Source organism: Plectropomus leopardus, chromosome 9, assembly GCF_026936395.1.
Source record: "Plectropomus leopardus strain MGB_pleo_1.0 chromosome 9, ASM2693639v1, whole genome shotgun sequence".
Lineage (NCBI taxonomy): Eukaryota > Metazoa > Chordata > Actinopteri > Perciformes > Serranidae > Plectropomus > Plectropomus leopardus.
This window is the reverse complement of record NC_142184.1, coordinates 14,556,066-14,581,053: the sequence shown is the minus strand read 5'-3', so window position 1 is coordinate 14,581,053 and position 24,988 is coordinate 14,556,066. Positions and strand designations below refer to the sequence as shown.

General features: G+C 37.2%; 1 protein-coding gene across 2 annotated transcripts in view; it reads right to left on the bottom strand.

The window, feature by feature from the left end:
* The window catches only part of slc12a5b (solute carrier family 12 member 5b), a 47,757-nt gene that overhangs the window by 18,112 nt on the left and 4,657 nt on the right, over positions 1 to 24,988 (bottom strand). For both annotated transcript variants that reach the window (XM_088082041.1, XM_042491395.2), the window contains exons 2-4: positions 4,807 to 4,910; positions 4,530 to 4,670; positions 240 to 386 (exon numbers count right to left, since the gene is read on the bottom strand). In XM_088082041.1, coding sequence (XP_087938167.1) covers positions 240 to 386; positions 4,530 to 4,670; positions 4,807 to 4,910 — 392 coding nt within the window. The remainder of the gene's footprint in view (positions 1 to 239; positions 387 to 4,529; positions 4,671 to 4,806; positions 4,911 to 24,988) is intronic.

Genomic DNA, 24,988 nt, shown 5'->3' with positions numbered 1-24,988 from the left:
CCTTTTATATTTTATAATAGCCTGTAGTTTAATCACACCTCATGCTACCTAAATTGGGTATGTGTGCTCTGGGGAACCACTTTCGACCGATATAATCTTGCGGGTGGATTTTTACAGCTATATTGTCCTCCAGCATTAAATTATATGGCCATATTTTAATGAAACATCTGTTTTGAGTGGAGTAAGTTACACAGAGCGGTCGTGCTACACAACAAATATTTGACAGCAGTTTTACTCACTGTGGAGCAACACATGAAGACGATTATAAAAGAGCCAAAAACACCCCCAATCCCAACCATCCAGGTCATCCGCAGGAAGAGGATAACACCAAAAATATTCTGGATGCATGGCAAGTACACACCCATCAGAGTGCCCAGCTGTGGAGCCTGAAAAACACAAACATGGAAAGTGATTAGTTGAAGTTTGTTTTTCTTCAGTCTTGCAACGTCTGAATGGATAAAAATGGGAGTTATAAACTGCCAGTAGTGCACTGTTTTCAGTCTTAGTCTCCTTAAATCTTTTCTGCCTTTTAAATTCACAAAATGGAAAGAAAGAGGTTTATTCTTTTCAAAAACAAAGAGATGGTAATTTTCTGTGGAGCCAAGGAAAACAAGCTCTTTGTTCACTTGAAATGGGTCCATTTTCTCTTAGTAACCTCTCTGCAGAAAAGTGGGAAGATAAATGTTTGGGGTTTTTTTTCCATGTTTCTGTCAGTGAATCTGTCTGGCAACTGAGCTGACTTTGTTGTTGCCAGAGTCACTAACAGAAACATGGAAAACGTTTTGGCATCGTAAGTTTCTGCAAACCGCAGACACATTACATTTATACTGTACATTTCATATGAAAATTGAAATGTAAAGAAGCTTAATTTTCAATATATTTTCAACATGTGTAATGTACACATTTAACATATTTGTGGTTTGCAGAAACATACAATGCCAATATTTATTCTTGTGTTTAGGTTTAATTTAAAAACTTGCATCTTACAGTTACAGCTCTAAAATTCTGCATTAATAGTTGCCAAAGTGTAAAAGAAAATACTACCATAACTGGTTGCGGTTCCACAAGGAGTTAGAGGGCAGAATATTTAATATTTTAATATTATTAAAAAAGTTACAATGTAAAGAATACACTGGAAAACAAAATAATTTATCAGATTCAGGATTTTCTTTTCTTCTAAAGTCTGAAGAGTTTGGGAGTCTTCATTTGAATTCAGAGCGCTCTGGGAACAGATGTATGTGATGAGAAGGAGCTGAAAGATGAACGGACAGATCAAAGTCACGGCTTGTGTTTTGTCCGCCGGGGGAAAAGCCAGTGAGAGTCAGCTTGTGATGAGCTTGACTGCCCGCGCTGCAGGATGCTTCGGGTGACTCAGTCTGAGTAGTGTCTTCATATTGCGCTGACCCTCAGCTCCTCCGTCTGTGTCTTTCCCTGCAGACTGAGTCTCAAATGAGTGGAAAAGGATTTCAAGGTCCTCAATGTGCTGTTGCTTTTCATGGGCAATAAATAAATAAATAAATAAAATAAATAAATTCCGCTGACTTAGCATTTATAAGCAGTATATTGTAAACATAAAATAAATGATACATTATAATGTAATTGTATGCACCCATATGGGCACGTGTGTATTCATAAAAGTCTCTGCCTTCTTAAACAATTCTTAGTTCTCCTATTAAGACAGATTTTCTATCAATATAACTGTTTTACTATTTTGTCATGCATTATTTAAAGCCTACAATTACAAACAGGAGGATTATGTTAAAAAATATATAAATATAAATTTTACCCCCTCATAGGAGGTAAAATTATATAGGTACCATCTATGATAGAGTAGCTAGTATCACTATATAAATCTTAGCAATAATACTTTCTATCAGTTGCATCATATGTCCAGTGACAATTTTAAAGGAAGGAAAGATCTGGCAGGAAAGAGACAAAATGCTTTGCTGTAACAACCGAAAAGCAAAATAAATCAAATATCCAGTATGTATCAGGTTATTACAGCTAGTCACTCACTGAGGGCAGTAGCGTCGACTGATGTTCAGCTAATGAGCTCACTACCTGCAGGTGTCTGACCTCAGGTCATCCTCTGCAGCACACTGCACGTAGCAACACAACAGGTCGCAACAACAAGTCTGTTCCAGGGTACATTGCAAGATCTAAAATTAAAAAAATCACAAAATGTTTGTATCCCTGGGCCCTGCCTTACAAACCTCTACAGACTGTGGTAGATGTGGCCTGTTGTGCCTCATGTACCGCTGCCAAGGAAGATTTGTTTTCAGTTCAGTTTGCTTGTTGGTTTCTTGTTGGGCTGCTGGCCCGATTTTCATGAAATTTGATGGAAGAAGGAAACCAGAAAGATTTTGGGGCGGATCTGAAATATTGTGAGATAGGACAATTGGCCTTGACAAAAAAAACTGCACACATCTTAAAATCCAGCAGATGGTAGTAAAGTTCAATGGTGACAAAAAGCCAATCGTGGAAATTCCACATCACAGTCCACATTCATGGTCCTCCGGGGCAGTGTTAACATGTCGCTGCTCAGACTTCATACAGAAAGAAATGTCATGGAGCACTCGCAGACAAACGAACGTACAACTGTAACAACACTTCTTTCTCAAACTACGGTTGTCTGCAATAAACTCCAACAGAGATACTGACGAAAAGTGTTCGGACTTTACACTTCATGAGAACAAGTAATACTGACCATGAAGTTTGAACCTGTGGCCTTCAACAACATGTCATTCTGATCTTGTAATAGTTTTGGAAATATATCCGCACATATACAGTGGTTACGGTTACAAATTTGCAGATGGCTGGACTATTAGCCACGGCAGAGGTCTGCTCTCTCCAAATGGGATCCAGAGATGGATTTAAGAGGGCAGAGATACTATAATGTAATTTGTTTTGTATACAACTTGGAAAATTCAAGAAATTTTTGTATACAGATTCTAGAAAAAAAATTGTATTTTGGGTTCCACTAGAATCAGTTTTCATTTGGCTTAAAGAGCCAAGCTGAACACACACCCAAAGCAAACAATAACTAAGAAACTGGTGGGAAATCCAGAGAGATTTCGGGTTATTGTTTTATATAGCCAGAAGAAACAAACGTGAAGTACAGGCATGTGTTAAATACACAAATTGACAAAACTATTTTAAATTGCCTTGAAAATCAAATCAGCGGCTATTGCTTAATATGATCTAATTTCTCCATATTCTCTGTGGAGATCATGGCTGTTCTTTGAAAACAAGTATCAGAAAATAAAGTTTAACGCATCAATATCATGAAATGTCGACAGTAAAAGTCCTGTGAAAACACTGTGTAGTTCTCAACGTCTGTTTCGTCAAAAGTTTGTCAGCTGTCTTCTGCTGGTTTTCATTTCAACCACTGGCTGGTCTGTTCCTCCCTTGAGGTTGGTCGATTTTCAACAAATCAAAAGCTGCATACCAAAACTCTATGTTTTGGATGCTCCCAGTACAAATGACAGGATACATACCAAAAAAAAAGCAATGGAGGAAATTGAATTAAATTTGAGGACAGTGAAAAAATTATTGTGACAACTTACAAAACAAACGCAAAGTAATACTTTATTTGAAGTCAAAGGTTACTATTTTTTTGAGAAGTAGTCAAATTGTCAATAGTTTAATGGTGCAGCAATATGTGTGCGACTTTTTGCATAACCTCCTGTTGACTAAAAACATACACTTAGCACATAAATGCAATTTTATTTAAACATGGAAAACCCTGCAAAAATAGCCTACAGTCTGCATTTCCATTCACAGTGGACCAGTGGCTGTATTCACAATCACTCTGAGAATACTCACTGTGAGCTCCTAACTTAGCCTAGAAACTCCTAGCAAGGAGTTCTAGCTTAGGAGGGATTTAGGAAAATTCTCAGAACAACTGTTGCCAGGAAAGCACAGAAACTTTTACCTTAAGGAGGTGGGGTTTACCCTGTTGCTAGGCAAGACACACGACCTTTTTTCACTGTAGGAGCTATTTTAAGGCCTAAGATACTTTGTGAATAACTTTTATCTTTACCAAGTCTTAAATTTAAGAGGAAATTCTTAGAAAATATAATGATTCCAAGAATTTCCACAGAGTTTCATCACTGGGAGCAGCTCTTTGCACTAGGAGTCTTTGTGAATTTGGCCCCAGTTTCGTGTGCAGAATCTGCAGTAGATGAGTATGCTTTTCTGTTTTTTTCTGGCATGTTATTTTCAACATCATGAACTCACTGGAAAACAGGTTAGTGTATGGAGGCCAGTGAAAATTTCACAGACCTAACTTCTTCTTTTTATATCTTTCCTTTTAAGTCTCTCACTTTCAAAATTGGTTTTCCTTGTGTGGACAGAGACGGACAGTATTTTGTATACAGCCTTTGGTCTCCTTTCAGAAATAAATATAAAAGAATACTTGTAAACTTTTGCTCTCTGGTTAGTTTCATGATTTTTTCTTGAGATAAATCTGATCTTCAGGTTCAGATCACTGCAGGGTGTGGATGAACAGATCAAACACAGTACTCTACCTTGATTGGTTTTTTAGACGGACGTGCCCCCTCCTCATTATTCTCGGCCTCTTCGTGCTCTTTGCTGCCCGTCGGCAGGTTGGAGTAGTTGGCCAGACTGCTGAGCAGAGAGGAGACCATTGGACTGGTATCCATCTCCTCCTGTAGCGCACGCACGCACACACACACACACACACACACACACACACACACAGACACAGAGTGAGAGAAACAAACAGTCACATTAGAGCTAGCAATTAACTGGTGATATGAGCCCTATGTTTTATTCTTTCCTCACCTCAAACAGAGCCATATTCTTCCCGTCATACTGATGGCTCTTATCTGCAATGCTGGCTGCGCTGCTGTTGATGAAAGGACTGCTTTCCTTAGGGTTCCCATCACCTGAAAAAAGAGCCGAGTCTTCATGCACAGCTGCAAACAGACATTGTGTAAATAGCTTGACAACTAAATTATTAGCAGATTGTTACTAAATCAAACTACTGTGTTGAAATTTCAGTGCTGAGAGGAGTTGTAAAATCTTTACTGGCGCAAAGAAAAACTCAAATTACACGACAGACAGATTTGATTTGGTTTTTTGAAGGTTGCAGGTTTTAAGGTTAAGACTTAGAATACAACATTGGTAAATTGATTTGCATTTGTCAATACAATGGCGCTCCCTCCCTGAATTATGACGTTTTGCGGGTCCATGAACTCAACACAGGTAGAAGTCTTCATGAGTTTTTTCCCCTCTTCGGCAGTTTAAAAGCTTCTAAACCCAACCAGACGTGTTTCGTCTTTCTTGCTATTCTTGCAATATTTTTTGGTTCTCTGTGTTCTAAGACAATATGGTGTTTTTATATTCCGTGAAATAAAAATTGAAAATTTGGTATTTAACTAATGTGCGGCTCTTGAAATGATGACTGAAAGAGGAAATAAATGTTGGAAAAAGAATATTCAGAACAGTCTGTAGCCTGAGGGTTCACTTTTACATGTATTTATCTCATTGTTGGAAACTTTGGCCAAGACAATGAATGTTGGGAGCTCTGCGAAAAAACACAAGATCACTAATCATATAATTTAATTCAAGAATAAAGTACAGAATTTTGGGAAATCAATTACAAGATAGACATCACTTATATAAACAAATAAATCCCTGATAGCAAACAAAAATAATCAGATAGCCAACGTCATCAAACATTATCACAACCAACGTCATCATGATCATCTTCATCCTCATCAGAGATCCTCAACAGCACTACCATTACCTATACCCCCCAGACCTGAACTGAGTTCAGATGGGAAATGTGATGGGAATGAGTGTCTGTATCTATTGCTCTTTAAAGGGCGACATCTGAACCTTTAATCCCAGTCTGACAGTCCTGAATTTATATTCACATTTTGAAGCATTAAGATACTCTTTGCTTCCCTAAAACCCCTCTGACTTCTCATTATAAGACATCTCTTTACCTTCGTCCTCTTTATCTAACTCTTAAGCAGTAAGTGCAACAGCTGTAAAATACAATAATCCTGTAGCTCCTGTGCAACAATGAACAAATCAAACCTCACCTCAGTAACGGTACTTGCTAAACTATCTTTAAGTATAATAGCATTTAAAAGCGTAAGTGGTGAAAAGAACCACATCCTGCAGTTCAGCAACACAATCAAGTCGTCTCTTTCAATTCCCCAAGCTGCAGCAGCATTATACACTAATCTTTAGAGCAAAGAGGAGAGTCAAATGCCAGCCAAACTGCTCTCACGCAGCACATAATCCTTTGAACGACGGACTGCTATCCCAAAGACGTGCTGCCTGTCAAATTGGATTAGACAGCATTTCATTTTTTTTAATGTCATTTTTGAGTTTGTATGGAGGATTAGAGCTTTTATCAGCTTTCTATCAATACATGAGCACAACACATTCAAAACACCTAAACACTACGTGCCACTTTCCTCTGGGATTTCACATCAGTGATGTGAAAGACCTTTAAAACTTGAGAAGACAAATGTGAATTTCATTTCGCATTTTCCCAGCTGCAGTAAATGATGTTAAATGACATGCAGATAAAACTCTTTCAGACTGTGCAGTAGACAACAATGAAGACCTGAAGTGTCAAACTGCATTTTCTGACATTAAGACTCAGAGTAAATCTTTCATTTCTGCTCTTCGTTGCAATTCATATGATGCTGAAGCCAACCACCTGAATGTTCTGTAATCCACCGTGATTTTTAAATCTGCATTTAAAGCTCATTTTAGCTCTTGGCTTAGAGTGAAATCAGCTTTTAAAACCATGTTTTACTAAATGCCTTTGTGTGTGTGTGTGTGTGTGTGTGTGTGTGTAAACCTTTCTCTGTGTATGTATAAATATTTTTTATGTGTGTGACAGATTATGCATACTATAGACCGAATCACCGTAACGTCACAATAACAACGATCACTTCCAGGTCGAAAATTGATTTCTATTGCAGAGACGTGAAATCAGCAAACCTGTCTACTGTATATCTGTTTTCAACTGTTGTCATTGTCTTACAACTGTAACTGTAAGATGTACAGCCAAATGTTGTCATATGGCCTTTCTGATGAGTCTGCTGTACTTATCTTATGTACTGCATTGTTTTGCTCCAATTGTAAATAATAGTGATATTATAAAAGTGTGGTTATGAAGTATCACTAAGAATAATTCTATGATTATATAAATTTTATTGTTTTTAATATGTATATATATTTTACACAGTCTAGTTGAAAGATTTTTTATTTTTTTTTGTCTTTTTTTTATTTATTAATGTCGAACACTCTAAAGATCTGCAGCAGAGGAGGCAGATTAGCTGACACTTCACAGTCTGTTTTCTGCCTCCTGACCCTCAATAAGCTGCTAAAACATGTTCATGTCTCTCACGCAATGAAGCTGTGTGTCAGAGTCAGCAAGTAAGCAGTGATGGATTCTCGCTGGCGGCCCTGAGATGTTACCCCTGGGACGTGTGCGTGTCATGTCATAAACCTCCTTCATTAAACAACATTCAAACAATGATAAAAGCTGAACTGAGCTTATAAAGTAAAGTATTTTACAACAATGTCAACAATAATCACCCATTTACAAGCAGCATAAAAACAAACCACACATTATCCCTTTCTGTCCTCAGATTTAAAAACCACATGCTTTACTGCACTCAGTGAGTGACCTTGGAGTCTAACCAACAAACAAATCTACCAGAGCTTCTGCTGGAACTGATATCCTGATCCATCTCTGCAAAAGAGAATATGCAAAGAGCAATATGCATTTTTGTGCATATTATATGATTAATGCAGCATTTAGAAATGTGTCAGTTACAGTAAATATGCAACAACATGTGGATGTTTGTGTCTGACTTTCATACTGATAAAACTGTTTCATATTTCTATGAGAACAGATACTGCTCTGCATTCAGACGCCAATCCAAGACAATTCATGCAACCTCGTCTCACTCCTAGGGAGTTCAAAAATTCTGCTTGGGCAGTAGCCCTTAGCATCAGTTACAGACGCACAGTGCATCCTTTTGGGTCTGTATGAGACACGAGTCTTTTAACCAACTCCAATGTTAACCTATTTGTGTCACCATTAGACAATCAGAGCAGCGGACAAATTATAAGCAAGAGAGCCCGCTCAGGTAAGGTGGGAGGGGAGGTGGATGTGTGAAATTAAGTCAGTCTTGATTTATTTTGTAACATCAGTAACTGGTTACTTGAATCACATCTGTCAACCCAACAACCTGATCTTTTCATAATTTTAACTAAGTAGTTTTGTTGCCTTAAACAGAAGTACTGACTACCTGAATCAAGAATGCAAAAGGCCCCAGTGTCACTACACCCATGCCACGGATTTCCGCCCAAGCATGAAAAATGATAATTCGGGATGAGATCATATTCAAGTGTGAGTTAACAAACAATAATTAATGATTCACAAAGTGTTGCCTAACCACAAGAACTCAAAGTGACTTTTGACCAAGCGTCTTGAACATATTACTGCAGCAGATTATGTTTCATTTTTTGCCATTCTAGCTTAATGTCTCAGCATATTGAATACAATTACCTGATGAATCACATCCCACCTCAGACAGCCTGCCATCACAATAAACCTACAATGGTGAAATTGGTTAACATTATACCTGCTGAACATCAGCATGTTAGCCAAAAAGACAAAAAGCTTTAAGGTATAATGACCCTTAAACCTGATAATGTACATACAGAGAGATCTAAATTTATAGCAGATGCCCAGACAATAAATTCAGATTACAGAAATTTATGCCTGTGCAGTGTTAATCCTTCACAGGTAAGATACTGTCTGTGCCTACTGTCCACCTTTCATCCAATTAAACCCCACTTTTTTTTTTTTTTACCTTAACTCTTCACGAATCCTCCTGCTCAGAGGGTAAGGATCTGCTCTCCCTTTGAGATCTAAACTGTGTTAAACCTGACATATTATCAACCATGACTGACTTTTGACCTTCTGATGGGGGATACAATTCAATCATTTTTTTCCTGAAGGTGTACTCGCTATTCCACTGAGCTCAAAAGCACAGATTCAGCATAAACTGGGCCACTGACAAAGAGAACAATAAGTTTTTTCCAGCCAGTTCTGACATGTACAAGTACTGATACTAGATGATCAGATTTAAAAGCTTTGCAGATGACAGAATTATTTTCCTTGATTGCTGAGTGTTTTGCAGAAAAGCAGAAAAGAAGAAAATGTTTCACTGGATTTTTAGTCAGTTGATTAGCACAACTATCATCAATGCTGCGCTGAAGTTTTACAGCTGAGTCATTCTATAATTTGAGTAATATTTCCAAAATGTTTTCATCTTCTTTCTGAATAACTTGCTCTGACCTGGAAAGTTTAAAGCCCTTTTCATACATTTAAAGGAGATCATGTTCTTGAGTTTTAACCAGGACCAAAAAACTGAGCACAGCACTCAATCTCTCAAATATCCCCGGAATTTTAGCGTCAATTTTAAGGTTTTACTCCTGGTTTACAAAGCACTTAATGGCTCGGCAGTATGGATCAGACATGCTTACTCTTTAGCCTCACTGATCTTGTCTATCAGTGTAGGGTCACATCACCACAGTCTGTTGGAAAAAAGTAAAATAAAGTTTATGTACTCAAGTAGTAGACTGGTTCTAACAATAGTTTAAAGTAGAGGTGCTGTTAGGCTTCAGTGTCTGAGGCTTCAGCCCTGAATGTTTCACAAATAGCCCCAGATGTAAATATACAGGCTAAACTTATATTTAAAAAATAACAATATGTCTTATAATAAAGGAAAAATCCCCAGATATCTACTCAGACCATTTTTTTAAGTAAAGGTACCAATACTAACGTGTAAAAATACTTTGTCAAAAGTAAAACTCCCAATATAAAATGTTACTCCATGAAAGTTAAGTGATAGCATCAAAATATATTTCAACTACCAAAAGCACTTCAAGGTAACCTTAGTAACAAATAAATGTCATATGGTTAAAAAGTAAAATATTTTCCACTGAGATGTAGAGGAATATAAGTACAAAGTATCATAATACTCAATACTCAAGTACGAGTACCTCAAATTGTACTAAAGGGCAGTACTTGAACACATTCCTCACTGTTAACATGAATACATTTAACTATTTTTCTAACTCTGGACAATACGTTTTAAATGACAGTTGCAAAATATTCTGTTTCTACTCAATACTACTTACTAATAAAGGCTAATATTTTTAGCATCTCAATTCATATGTAATTTGCTAGATAAGGTAAAAAACCAAGAGATGAAGTCAGTAGTGTGAAGTAAATGAACAACATTAATTGTACTGTTTTTTTAAAATAAAAAACAATTCTTTACATTCTACACTGTAACAAATTACAGTGAAAATCCCGCAAAATTCAAACACTATGTGCCATTTTTCTAAAATAAAGTAAAACACAATTAATCTAGATGTATTTTGGAGCCATAAAATAGTTAACACGAATGGTAGGCTGCTGTATGACTTTACAGTATTATGTGGTATTTTTGATTTTATCAAACGAAGGCCTAACGGACGGAGACAAACCATATGTAGGTTAGCTACAGTTTACACTACAAATTTCAATTATACTGTAGAAAACTATAATGAATTTAGTAATAATATACTGTTGAAGTCAATACTGTCGTGACACCATAAAATAACAGTATTATGCTGGCAACTACAGCTGCCAGCAGTTTACCCTAATTTTACAGGAAATTCTTTTACAGTGATAATTATATATATATATATATGTTGTTTTTGTACTGTCTTGTTATTCTCTGTAGCAGAGGCACAATGCACAGCATAAAAAGTTAGACCACAGATCATGAAGAGGTCGCCTAGGGGGAAAAAGTATTTAAAATGTTTTGAAAGAGAGAACTGAGTCAGCCAGTCTGGTGGAGCTACCTGGGGGCTGTAATGCAGGAAGAATAGAACATTTTTCTTCTTCATTTTTGACTGTGATACAATCTGACATGCTCTACTCAAGGATTTTAACCTCTGGTTTGACCCCATATTGATAATGGATGTCTGTCTGGGGTATTTTGGACTACCTACATGTGCTTGACATAATACACGTCTGATGAAATCAAAGTGCACACATCAGTTTCCCTTTGATTACACAACACAGAGGAATCATTGGCAGGGAGATTTGGGAGTGTTGAAAGCAAACTAGTATATAGATACATGTCTGCAAATGCTTAAAACTGAGAGGTTTATATCAGTGTGAAAAGTACTTTAGAATTATCTGCACACATGAGAACATTCAGGAAATCACCAGGGAACAGAAACAGTTTCTTTAAGTTTTCACCACCAACAACAACATGGGCAAGCAAAAGGATTTGCAGATTCTCATTCCAGAAACAATTTTTCCCCAGACTCCTTCAAAGGAAAAATGTTACTGTGGGTCTGAACATGTAAAGCAACAATACAAAAGTACTGAGCGAACTTTATGTTTTTTGTGCAGGTCAGACAAGGACGAGCCGCCCCATCTGACCCATATTACTGCCCCAGGACAAGCTCTTTGTATTCCTTTGTCTGTCTGCCTACGCTTAAACACACACACACACACACACACACACACACACACACACACACACACACACACACACACACACATGCACACGCACACATTCACACACACCTCTAAAACACAAAGTGAATCCATTTTAGCTCTTATCATATACATGCAGGTTTTTCCAGTTTGTCTTATATTAACAGTTTAGACTGTAAGTAAATACATTCAGCCTTTAATGGTTCAGTCAGTCATGCTTCATGATATACATTTGGGGCAAATGTTCAAATAAAACATAATTAAATACTTTAATTTGTTTAGTTAAAAATCAGCATCTTGTGACAAGCTGTCATACCACAGCCTACAAAGATTACTGATGTTCCGATGGATATCAGAAACTGTAATATCCTGTGATTCACCACAACTTGGCTGAATCCTAGAAAACATCATTCAACCAGGTCTTTCTATTTGATCTGACAGAAGAGGAAACATCTTGTATCTGTAGTGTGAAGAAATGTACAATGCCAACATGTTATTCTGGCAGCTAAACTGCAGCATTTCAAATCTACAGTTAGAAGAAATGAGCCCAGAGACAAAGGTTGTCTCAGCTGTTTGATGCTGACTTTAGGTTTTTCTTTGCTCATCCCTTCAGAGGAGTCTGAGACCTCTGAAGTTCGCAGTCTAAACTCTGCAGCCGAGGGACAATCAAAAGGGAATTACCCAGAGAGAAGAATTAGCCTCGGCCTTAGAGTGGTGATGCTCTCACCCTCATGATTTAGTGTATTCAGTGCTTGATGGGAAGTGGCAGAAAGTTACTAAACATTTTAAACAATAAATGAGCTGTCATTAAAGACTGTTAACTCTCAGACTGTGTGACAGAGTTCATTAACTGGAGCTCGCCTCTCCTTCTGTATTAAACTACAATATTTCTGGAGCAGGAGGTGACAGGTTTTGATGAGGAAATTAATACATGTGTTTACGTTAGAGGAAGATGTCTGTGTCGAATTATTAATCTGTCCAAAACACAAACACACACACAGAAAGAAAGAGCTAAATAAAAGAAAAGAATCTGCCCTGAAAAAAAACATTGGCAGATAAGTTTGTGACTCAAATGTTCAGCAGCTTGAAATGATTTGTTTGTCACTGATGGATAATCCTACTGTGCATAGCCCTGTTTTATCCCTTGGACAGACAGACGCGACTTATTGATAAGAAGTGATCGGCTCAGAAAGATGACATCACTGCAAAACTACAAGATCTGAAATGCTGCTGCTGCAGCGGACAGAGCTGTGACTGCAATTTGACTGCAGATGAAAGGCAGTGGGCGGTGTAGATTTGTACCCTTGATGTGACATGGCTATTACAAAATGGACAGTTTATACCGGCTTTTAAAAGCTTAATGGGACACAAGCTCAAGGGGATTATCCAGCAGCTGCTGGAGGCCACAGAGGAAGGCCGAAATTAACTTCTGCATGTGAGAGGACTGCACCAATCAGCTGCACAGCAAACGCCACAATTACATCAACCACACACAAACCTCATTCATTTTCCACCCCGACTGCTGTAACTGTGGAACTAAAGCTAATTCCATGAAGTCATTTGTTTAATTTAAATCTACGTCCTGACTGAAAGTCTCTTTCACTGCGTATGTCGCACACAGCCTGCTGCCTGTCTTTGTTTCGGTCTCCAGGCAGATTGTGGTCAGCAGGGTGATAAAAAGATGCCCCTAAATGCTACACACTGGACCTTAACAATACCATAGTCAAAAAATACACCAAGTTAAAGTCCTAAATGCAAAATGTAACTTAATGTTATACTATGTGAAATTGCTATGTACAAAATCACACTTGTCAGCTAGTACCAACCTCACTTGAGCACTGTGGGGGTAAATGCCCATAAATGTCTCCAACACAGTAAATGAGAAGAAAATAAAAAAATACTGTCAGAGGGCAGAATCTCTGCAAATATATACACCGCCACACAATTCTGTGTGTATAACTTAGAGTGGTAATAGAAAAAGGCCAATAAACCAATTCAAATAATTTAAAAAAGTTCACCAAATATCTCATACTGACATTTTATGACTCATCTAATCACTGACCTTACCACATCTGGCTATCTAATACAGTGACCAAAATATAAAGAAAAGTCTTTTGTTTTTATTCCCATTTTTCATGAGAGGAAATAAATTAAAAGTGCTCACTAAGATGGATTCAAAGAAATTTGTGGGAACCTGGTCGATTCAAAGAAATTTGTGGGAACCAGGTCTTTTCTTGAATAAATATTAAATATTTTTTTCAACTTAAGAAAAATGGGACTAAAAACAAAAGTGTTGCGTTTATATTTTTGTTCAGACTAAATCTCCACATGCAGCCTTCTTCTTGAGAGATGAATTCATGCTTTAACTTCCAAACATTCATTCTCTTGAACCAAAATATAATGTTCAGCAGCAGAAAATAGTTTCTTTTATACTCCATTGCTTTGCAGAACACATGTCAAAACAGCATGGCATCAAGTTTCACGAATATCCCCCTTCCTCTTGTTTTGATATAAAACACATACAGAACTTTCTCATCAGCTGCTTCATGTGACACACTTGCATAAAGTCCTAATGTTTGTGTGATTGCTGTGATCATATCACTAGCAATGCTTCACCGGACCCAAAAAGATATAAACACTGGACCTCGTGCACATCTGTGAAGTTGTCAATCGATCTCATCATGGTGCTTCAAAACAAAACTGCTCCAAATTCAAACCAGCCTCAACATTTCCAGATGTCGAGTTTTTTTTCATGTCAAACAAAACAATGTTGTTGCCTCTGATATCACTTTACACTTCTGCCTCTCCAACACGCATGACAGGCGTGTTCACCAGAGAGAATAGCACTCAGTTGCTGGTGAGAATTGGTGTTCCCTGTATAACTCAGCTGCTAATGAGACCATGCTGTTCCTGTGCTTGTTCACATGTTTTTCAGCCAGGAGAGGCTTAGATGTGGGGAGAAGATGCAACACAGCAACCACAGACCCACATACTGTTTATACAGATTGCAGGCTATAAATACAGGAGGCATATCCTACTGACAGCCAGGGATTTGCTTTTGTTTCAAGTAAACAAAAACAACAGTAAACTTAACATGACATGTTTATACAATTTGGTTACTCCGTCTGCTAAGTTAACTGCCGCTTGTGTTTAATAATACATAGAACTGCACAGCCGCCACTGCAATACAGATCAAAAGTTGCTGAAGAGTCACACCCATAACAACAGTTTACCACCTTCATGAGAAGACAGATCAGTGTGTCCTAAATGTCCCAGTGCACCATTGCCGGTAATTACACTATCACAAATAAGAGGGAACTGAAAAGAAAAGTTCCACAAATCAATACCATTTGCATATCTGTTCAATAAATATGAATCAACAACAAACCAGCAAACAGCTAACGTAGGTTGGTTTTGCCCGACAGTGTAAAAGTCGCAAATCAATGTTTTACATAGGGTTATGTACGGACTGTTTGATGGTCAGGATCAATAACTTCCTGGATTTTAACTGTTTGCCAGGTAGTGGATCCTGACTAAGAAATAGTGTTGTGAAAAACTATCAAACAAGATAAACCCTGTCCATAAGTGAGCTTAAGAGGCGCTGGTAGATGTTCCCTCAAACAGAGCCAGACTAGCTGTTCCCTCCTGTTTCCAGCCTTTCTGTTAATCTATGTCAGCCAGCTGCTTGGCTGTAGCCATGGCCACAGGCATTATGTTTTTTGGTTTGTCTGTCCAGTTCTTGTGAAAATGATTTGTCTTTGAGGGAATTTCTTCAAATATGGCACAAACGTCCACTTGGATTCAACGATGAACTAATTCGATTTTGGTGGTTAAAGGTCAAGGTCACTGAGACTTTACATACATCACATTCCCGTCAATGCAATATCTCAAGAACACCTTAGGGGAATTCCTTCAAATTTGGTATGAATGTCCACTGGGACTCAAGAATGAACTGATGAATATGCTGGTCGAAGCTCAAAGGTCACAGTTGCTGCACCTTCATGTTTTTGGCCAGGACTCAAGAATTGCTGCATACAGTAAAATTGGACACAAATGTCTAATACCATAAAATGATGAAGTAATGACATTTTATATCCTAAAGGTCAAACATCAGCTTCACTGTGACACCATAATGCCCTGCAAAAACACATGTTTGGCTGTGACTCAACATCATAACTCAGGAACAGAAGGAGAGACATTTGGTCAGATACTTAACTGGTGACCCTGATTTTGGGTGTCCACCTTGAAACTGAGTTGATCGTATAGATCTTCTGTTCTGCCAAGTTGGAGCTGTGTGAGAAGCCTCAACGTTTTAGAGATCTTATCTTCTTCTGCATATTTGAGGCACTGTCTAACTGTCATGGCTACAACTTTGTGTTCTACCCCGCACATCTGATGATCAACCACAAGTTCATTGGTTTTGATGATATCAAGCTTCAGGCAATTGTCACTGAACAATGTGATAAAACTTTATCAGTCCTTTGTACTTTTCTGTAAAAAAATGTATAGAAAGCATGTTTCTCACTGGTGATTATTTGCTGGAATCACACGTCATTACAGTAACATTTACCATTTAACCAAGAAATACATGTAATGCATTTTATTAAATCCCTTCATAATCCTTATTACATATATGAGCCTGAACAAACATGGGTGCAAACTGCAACTGTTTTGGTTTTTTTTTGACAGCAAAACTATTTGTTTATGGTTATGGGAACATTATACTTCAAGTTAAAAGAAATAATTTCGGGTAGCGCTCCAGTCTTTGCTAATGAAATAAGAAAGTTTCATACACTACACTGAACATCTTCATACCAACCTCTTTATGGTGGTATGAGATTGGCTTTTGGGCCATTTGAATAAACAAACAATGCTGCTGACAGTATCAAAAGGGAAAACAACAGTAAAAGTGCGTTTTTTGTTATGGTCTGTTTATAAGCCTATATTTGTGTATCCTAATTCAGGTCTTTGAGCCCCTAAGTCAGTGTGTCAGAAAGATTAGTGTTCCTGTCTTTGAGCTTCAGCTGCTCAGCAGGGCACGGATTCAGGGCACGAAGTAACAATGACAACAGATTTCTACTGAATTGAAATGCACTTAACATACTGATTATGCTCACACACGCAGGATTGAGACACAAAGACAAAGTATCATGTTGATTCCATTTAGATGACTAAAGAATTCATAGTTGTATTATTAGAAACCACAGACCCAAAAATGCATGTTGAAATCAGGTTTATCATCAATAAAGCAAGCTCTAAATCAGTTTTCCCATAATATGCCTTTGCTTATTTGTTATGGGGGAACAAAATGAGAAAAACAAAGGTTGAACTAGCAAAGTCTTTGTAATGACTGACTCATCTGTGGTTTTGGGACAAAATCAAGTCCTGACCACTGGCCAAGCAGCTGCAGAGTGCTCAACACATTTCCCCCAAACAGAGAACATCAAATGATTCATCCACAGGGAGAACTCAATGGTGCATGAAGGTTAATGAGGAATAATTTACTACATGATGTAAATTAAAGTGAACTTTACTACTATTTTCCTTTGTGAGTGGACATGGATACAATAAACAGATGCAGGTGAAGGCAAAAAACTACTTTGGGAATATGAGAGCCATATGAAAAGTGTTTGTAGAAGTATGCATGGGTCAGAAATTGGTGATGAAGATAAAGATGTGAAGAGAGAAAGACAGAAAGATGTTTGTTCTGATCAACTTAATAGACCGTTTCAAACTTGACAATGTAAACGTGGGTCTCTTTGTATTCCCTGTTGGAATATTTTGCAGCTTTGGTGAATGACATCAGCTGACAGCTTGGAAGTGAAAATGGACCCAAGCTGTTACCTAGCGAAACGGTCTATAGACTAAATCAGTGTGATGTTGCACTTACAACAATAATCACTTCCGAGGAGACAGCTGGCCTTTCAAAAGCCTTTCACAAGTATTAAACCTTTGAACCCTGAACAAATTGGTGCGATTTTTTTCACAAACATATAAGGGACACATGAGCTTAACTTTCTTTTCTTGTTCTTTTTTTACTAATTTCTTGCAGATTTTTGGATCATTTCTTTTTCCACTGCTCATTACCTTATTGTTTTGAAAGAATTCAAGCCAGTTTGCTTAGGTTACAAAAGGTTAAAGATATATATGCAAATACTGTAATTCAACCTATGAGACATCTCTGTTGTGCTTATTTTATACACTTTGTTGCTTTGCTGTCATCTTTGATAAACTACATACCGACACTGACATTAAACAATGAACTGCTATGAACAGGGGCTGCCTCAAAAACATACTTTAGCCACCTAAAAAAGAATGATCAGTTCAAGTATACGCTGTATTTAGAAATGTGATGCGGCAGTTTTGTACACAAAAGTTGTACACAAAATAGCTGCAAGTATGCAGCAAAAAGTTTGGAAATTTCACAGAAAAACATTTGGATATTCTTATACTTGTCACAAAACATTTATCTCACATCTTCCTATTATTCTATATAGCACTGTACGGTAGGTTATGCTTATCTTCTAAATGTACCTGCTTACTTTGTCCCAATTTAACTAATTTTCCAGGACCATCAGCCATCATTTCCAGCCAATATCTGGTGCTACTTAAAGAAAATGTTGCTTGGAATAATTTTTCAGTTATCGTCAACAAATCCAATTAAAAGACCAAAAGACAATGAATAAAAAATTATTTTGACTAATTTTGTTGGGGTCTACTTCCAGTGTCAGATTTGTTGCTCTAGTAGTAGCAGTAGTGTATTTTCAGCAGCTGCGTCATGTTTATGTGTGATTGTGGAAACTACTGTTTTTTATAATAAAGGAACACGTCAGTCAGTTAGACAGTATGGCTCACTGATGTGTTTTTGAACAGTTTTTAACAACAACAAAGCTCTATGGCACAGAGGAATGAGTGACTGAACTGCTGAGAGTGAGCTGCGGAAGGGAAAGTGATGAGGAAGAAAGGATTACACCACACTGTTTTTAATCATCTCCAATCTAAGATGTCTGGATGGAGAGATGTTGTGGCTCAGTGGGAGGATTAGTGGAAAGCTCCATCACTATTCTCTTTCTCTAGCTCAGTGACTCTGCTCCTGGATCTCAAACTGTCGACCTCTGGAGAGTGATCATGGTCTTAGTAAAGCAACCAAAGCCTCAGTGAGTCATATCACTGCTTTAGAAAAGAAGGTATTACAGGAAGGAAGGAAAGATGTCATAGTCCCAGATCTGAATGTAAGACGACTAGAAAAACATTCCCCAATCCTAAAGCTGCTATATCAATGAGCCTGTATTATCAATAGATAAAATGACTGTGTAATATGAAGGGTGTTGAAAAACCCACATATAATCATCACCAGACTCTTCAGCTCCCCTCAGCTCGACAGGGCTTTATAGCTTCTTTTAACTTGTTATTTGGGTTTAAAGGCCACAACTTCAGATTTTAGTGAGTCTCACTATGAACTATACTATTGGTGCCAAATGGCAAAGTTAATGACTAGGTACTGGAACATACTGGAGCATCTAGCAGCGAAAGAGACAGATGTTTCCCTCAGGAGTTTTTTGGGACACAAAACAGGTGGTCAGACTCACAGCTCCAAATGAATGAATGATAATGTTGCTTGATATTAGTTGATAATGCAAATAAGTAACTGTTTGGTCACAAATTTGCCAACTCTATAAGGTGATGATATGTCTGTTCTCTTTACATCTTATTGTGCTGCCCCATGTGGACAAAAAACAACAACAGCGACAATGCGATCTCACAAAAAAATATGTGAAAGGACCATGACCTCATAATGCCGTAAAACTAATGGGTGTAGCTACTGCGACATCACCCATTGGTTTTTGGACTTCTGTTTTGAAGCCTTGAGCTTGGCATTTCGGTCGTTGCCATTTTGTATTTAAACCAGTAGTGACCATATTTGGGTGAGAGGCTGGTGCTGTGGAGGAGCTAGCAGTGAATGTGACTGGAATCCGAGGACACTATTGTCAGACAGCCTGTCACTCAAAGTGACCAGTCCTTGGTTACGCGTAACTGTAAGCCTTAATAAAATGTAAACGGATTAATTACATAAGAATTCACCACATCACATACCACATGTCTGAGATCTAGTTTGATTTTACCTCCTGACCTTTCTGTTTTATACTTAATGTGATGTACTGTATGGATGTGCGGTCTGACTGGTGCTGAGCAAGTGGGTGTAAATGCACAATCCCACCATGTCAAGCGTGTTTTATTTCCACAAATGATGGTTCATAGGTTTACACCTAAAATCGACTCCTGTCTGTCTAATGTCTGACCCAAGTGTTGTTACATCAGAAAATGTTGAGGTTTTTCCTGGTACACTTGTGCCGGTTTGGAAGACAATGACATTCTACTACTAAAACTGAATTAGACAGTTTGGCTCTCCATTATTGTTTTGCTGTCTATATATCCAATTTCCGCTTTGCTTTGTTTGTCAAAGCACTTTGTAAACTCTGTTTTAAAGGTGTTAAATAAATAAAGTTATTATTATTATTATTATTATTATTATTATTATTATTATTATTATTATTATTATTATTATTATTATCATCAATCATCTTTTGCAAATTTTTCCTGGAAGAAAACTGATGTCATGCAACAATGTTTGATCTACTTTTAACCATAATCACTAAAAGATAGTGCCCAAATTAAGATAAATAAAAACTGCATCTGTATGATGACACATATCAACGTTGCAGCATGCAGCAACAACATGGCAGTGATGTAACATCACAGACGGTAGTTTTACTGAGGACATGAATTGGGTTTATTTTGACATAAAATGGACCACACACATACATTAAACACAGAAATGCAAATGTTCACAGGATTCTTTATCCAACTTTAACACTCTGATCTTTTCACTTGTTACAGATTAAAAGTCAGTGTAATACACACTCCTCATTCAGTACTTAGTAACATACAGCTCATCAGAGGATTACTGACAATCACTGACAAGACTTATCTTACTGTTGCTCACTGTTTAAACCCTCCCTCAGAAATAAACATAAACAGTATTGTTGGACACTGCAGACCAGTGTGTTTCCTGCTCTGAGCTAGTTTATTAAATCTGTAAATCATCTGAGGACACATCAGTGAAATTACAGAGAAGCAGCAATATTAAAATCCTTTCTATGGCATTAAGAGAGCAGCTTTAAATAATGCAGCTGCGATTAGATAATGCCTGATGCACAATTACATGATGGCTCATGTCCGCATAAACACAAAACCATTCTCATGTTGAAGTATTTATCATGTTTAAGCTTTTAATGACCACAGTTATTTCCCTAATTAATTATCTGTTTATTACATGACAATTAAAATAATGATCCTGCTGCTTCTGATACTATGATTAATATTAATAATATAGCAACATACTGTATTAACAGGTGTCTTTATGTCCTTTTTTTAGCCTCCAGCTGCAACCTTGGCAATGAATCGTTATCTGCGTTAAGAGATGGAGAGGGAGGTTTTGTCTTTGCATCATTCATCCACCTGTGCTAATGTGTCAGGTGACCCTTCTCTCCCTCTCTGTGAGTGAAATTACAATGGTGGGCACTCTGCATTAATGTATGGGCAATCAGACAAATTGATTCAGATTCAAACACCAGCAGATGAGCTACGACATCTGGCAAGCAGATTAAACTCTATCTCAGTGGGCTGTGGCTGTGTTAGAGAGGGCCGGAGAAGCGCACATATCAGACTAATAAAAGAATAACAGGATATTTTGGATGATACTCTTATTCGCAATAATCTTGCTGAGAGTTAGATAATAAGATCGATACTGAGTTGCATAATGCTCACTTCAAATGTTTTCAAAACATGTCTAACGCTGGCCGCCATTTTTTCTAACGGACCATTCGACATTATATCACCCACTTGCATCTGGTAAGGCGTAATGCATTCTGGTAGTTGTAGGTTTTCTACCTCTTAAGCAAAAGCTTACTTTTTCTCTGTTTTCTCTGGTCATGTGGCACCAACTTCAAAAGTGTTTACGTCTTTCTTTCTAGGACTCTCTCAGTGAAATACTTCTTGAGGACAGGAAGCAGTTAGCCAGTGTGAAAAAAGAAAAACTATTATCATACATCTCATCTTGCTCTGTGTTAGGCAGCAAATCTGCATACTCTTCAAAAATGCTGGAGTATTCCTTTAAGCTTAATTAAGTGATTTGTTCCCTGTCAGCCATTAATCATTCACCTGAGACAGAGCGAACAGCAGGAGCAACTCTACTGACTGAGAAGCAATTTAGTTAAAACAATCCTTTCGGAAGTGATTAATTTCAATAACATGCATTGACTGATAAAAGCCACCAGCATGTTGTAAGGCTTTTAGTTCTAACCTGCAGGTCTAGACCATCACCAAGGGTCAGAAGATAAATCTTAGGGGTCATGAGATTAATTGAATAGGAGAGCACACAGAAAGAAATATTCCTGCTACACAAAATTATGCATATTTCTTTCTTTCTTTCTTTCTTTTTTTTTACTCTTCAGAGTTTGACCTCTTCAGGATTTTTCAAATAAAGCAAGGTTCAGAGGTTCTCCACTTTGGCACAGCCTGAAATGACTGACTGCCATGAAATTTAGTACAGACATCCATGATCTATAAACCATAAATTCTACTGTCTATGGTCATCCCCTGACTTCTCCTTTATAGCACCATCATAAAGTTTACATATGTGGTTCAGAGGGAAATATCCTGGATGGATTGCCATGAAATTTGCCAGTGAAATTCAAGATTCCCAGAGGAAACATTTTCGCGACTTTCTGATCCTTCTGTTAAATCTGGTCTCTTCATCACTCTCTCAAGATGATTTTTTTCTTACTTTGTTCCTGTGACTTCTTAAACTAAGGACATTCCCACCCACCCTTAAACCACCACTGTACCCAAACACAGTCACATGGAGCTTCTATAACATAATTGTAGACTTTTGTTCAGATGCTCAGCTGAAATTGATAAACAACCATACGAAACACTCACTGACTGACATATTTCTCAAGCACCAGGATATTTGAAGCAGTTTGCGATAGGGACAGCCAGAAGCATGTTTTATACTCTACACTGTAGCCTATGTGTGTGTGCATCTCCAAGGTTTAATCTCTCCCAGTCTAAACAGCCCAGAGAGGGCAGGTCCAGACCATCTGCCCCCAGAGCTCATATTGACCGACCAAAATGACAAGGTCACCCAGACGGGAAGCAGCGCCTGTAAACCTGCTGTCATCTGTCATAAACGAACAAAGCATTAAAATGAATACACCAATTATCTAAAACACACACTTGATATAAATTAAATATGAAGAAATGCTGAATTACTTGATAATAAGCATTCAGTTGAAAAATAAAACATGATGCAATAATTTTCATTTATTTATATATTTTCCAGGATCTCTTGTCCAGCACCTAGTGTCTTATCGTCAAGATTTTTTGCATCAACTGTCAGTCATGGAATGCAGTATCTGTATAAGTGAAAGGTGTATATATAGTATATATAGATTTGCTACTATTTTATCTTTATTTGATCTCATTAGTATTTTTGTCATATTTTTATACTTAATCATCACTCAATCACTTTTTTTCCTTTTTCTTCCTCGCTTTTATAAACTCTTGAGCTGCTGTAACGTGTGAATCTCCCCCCAGTGGGATTATTAAAGTCTCATTTTCTCTTATCCTATTATACACTATAAATGAAATGATCATTTTCTGTCTAAATTAATTATTTATCATTTATAAAAAAAAAAGATGTGGCAAAGACATTATAAGAACTTTCAGTTGTGTGATGTGATGACACCCTATAACTCTCAAATTAATTTACTTAAACACTCTTGCTATTTGTCTCAAAAAAGTCTGCATGTCCAAAGCCACAGAGAGGAGGGCTTATTTGTTTGCTTTAACTTGTTTTGTTTTTGTAAGTTTAATGTCATCTGCGTTCTGTCATCTACATCTTTCTACATACGTATTTGTTCATCTATCAGATACAGTATTTTAATAATATCCTCACCTCTGACACTGCATCACTCACACAGTGTCATTACATGCTTTTATATAAATACCACCGAAATTTGACATTGGCATGACCTTTGTTTATCTCTTGCAGCAGCTGCTCCAGATCATACAGGCAGTATTTTGGTGGCTCTACAGAACTGTGAGCATGGAGTGAATGGCTGCTGTTTCCCCATTTTAAAGACTCAGGATGTATCAGTCTATCCTTGTTAGGATGATAAAAGATTAGATACCTTGCTCAAAGACATTATTTAAACTGTTGTGTGGTTGTGTTGTATTATTTTTTTAATATATATATTTAGTCCACATCCTTTCACTTGTACTTATTTCTATTGTATGCAATGTTATACAGTATTATATTACTTTCAAGACATTTTAGGATATTATCGGTTCTTTTCAGATTTGCATTGTTTTAAATTTGACTACCCAAACAAACAGCTGTCACATAGTTAAAATAAGCTCCATTTTTACAGCACTAATGTTTCAATAATATATGAAAACAAGATAAATAACGTTTTGATTGGTGCTAATTCTGGTACTTTTAATACTCTGACACTTCTTATAATTGTATATATTAATTTAAGTGATGTTTGAACTTGTAAAGCAGTATTTACACTGCGGTTATTTCTTAAAGATTGCAATATTTCTACCACTGTGCAGTCCAACACAACAACAACAAACTACAGCCTGAAAAATTTGCAGAAAGTTGTCATAGTCTCAACAAAAACCTCACATAAACCTTACAAAGAAAGGAAACTGCAGGATATTTGTATGCATTGCACCACGCTGTACCTAATAAACTGGCAACTCATATTTAATTTGGCAAGTATATTCTAGTTTAATTGTCTGCTGTTTAGCTAAGAGACATCTTTTATTTCTCCAGGTCAGTTTTAAAATGTAAATGGTTAAAACTGGTCTTAGAGCTTTGACTGCATGTTATACAAAATGCTAATGAATTCTTGCTGGATACTCCACAATCTTTAAAACGTATGAAAACATAATTTATGAATTACAACACTGAGCAAAAAGGGGGTGTCGACACATCAACATGGAACTGAATGGGTAGGTAATTTAAAAGAAAAGTCCATTATTTAGGGATTTATTTTTAAAAAGCAAAACAAAAAATAAATGCTCTGAGGACCAAGCCTGTATGAGGATTGAAACCATATGACAAATTCCTCTTTTCACCTCAGAATCACTCCTGTTGAACTTATTGATTGGTTAACACCCATTTTTATTGCCAGTGGACAGCATGCAGCTTCTATGGCTCTCATTAATCTGTCATCTCGTCCGCTCTGTTAAAACAGGCAGGAGTATAATGAGATGGTATTTGTAGTCATTAGTACACTCTTGTCCCTTGTGCTCTATAATATTGTGCTCACACTCCAGTGTACCATAAAT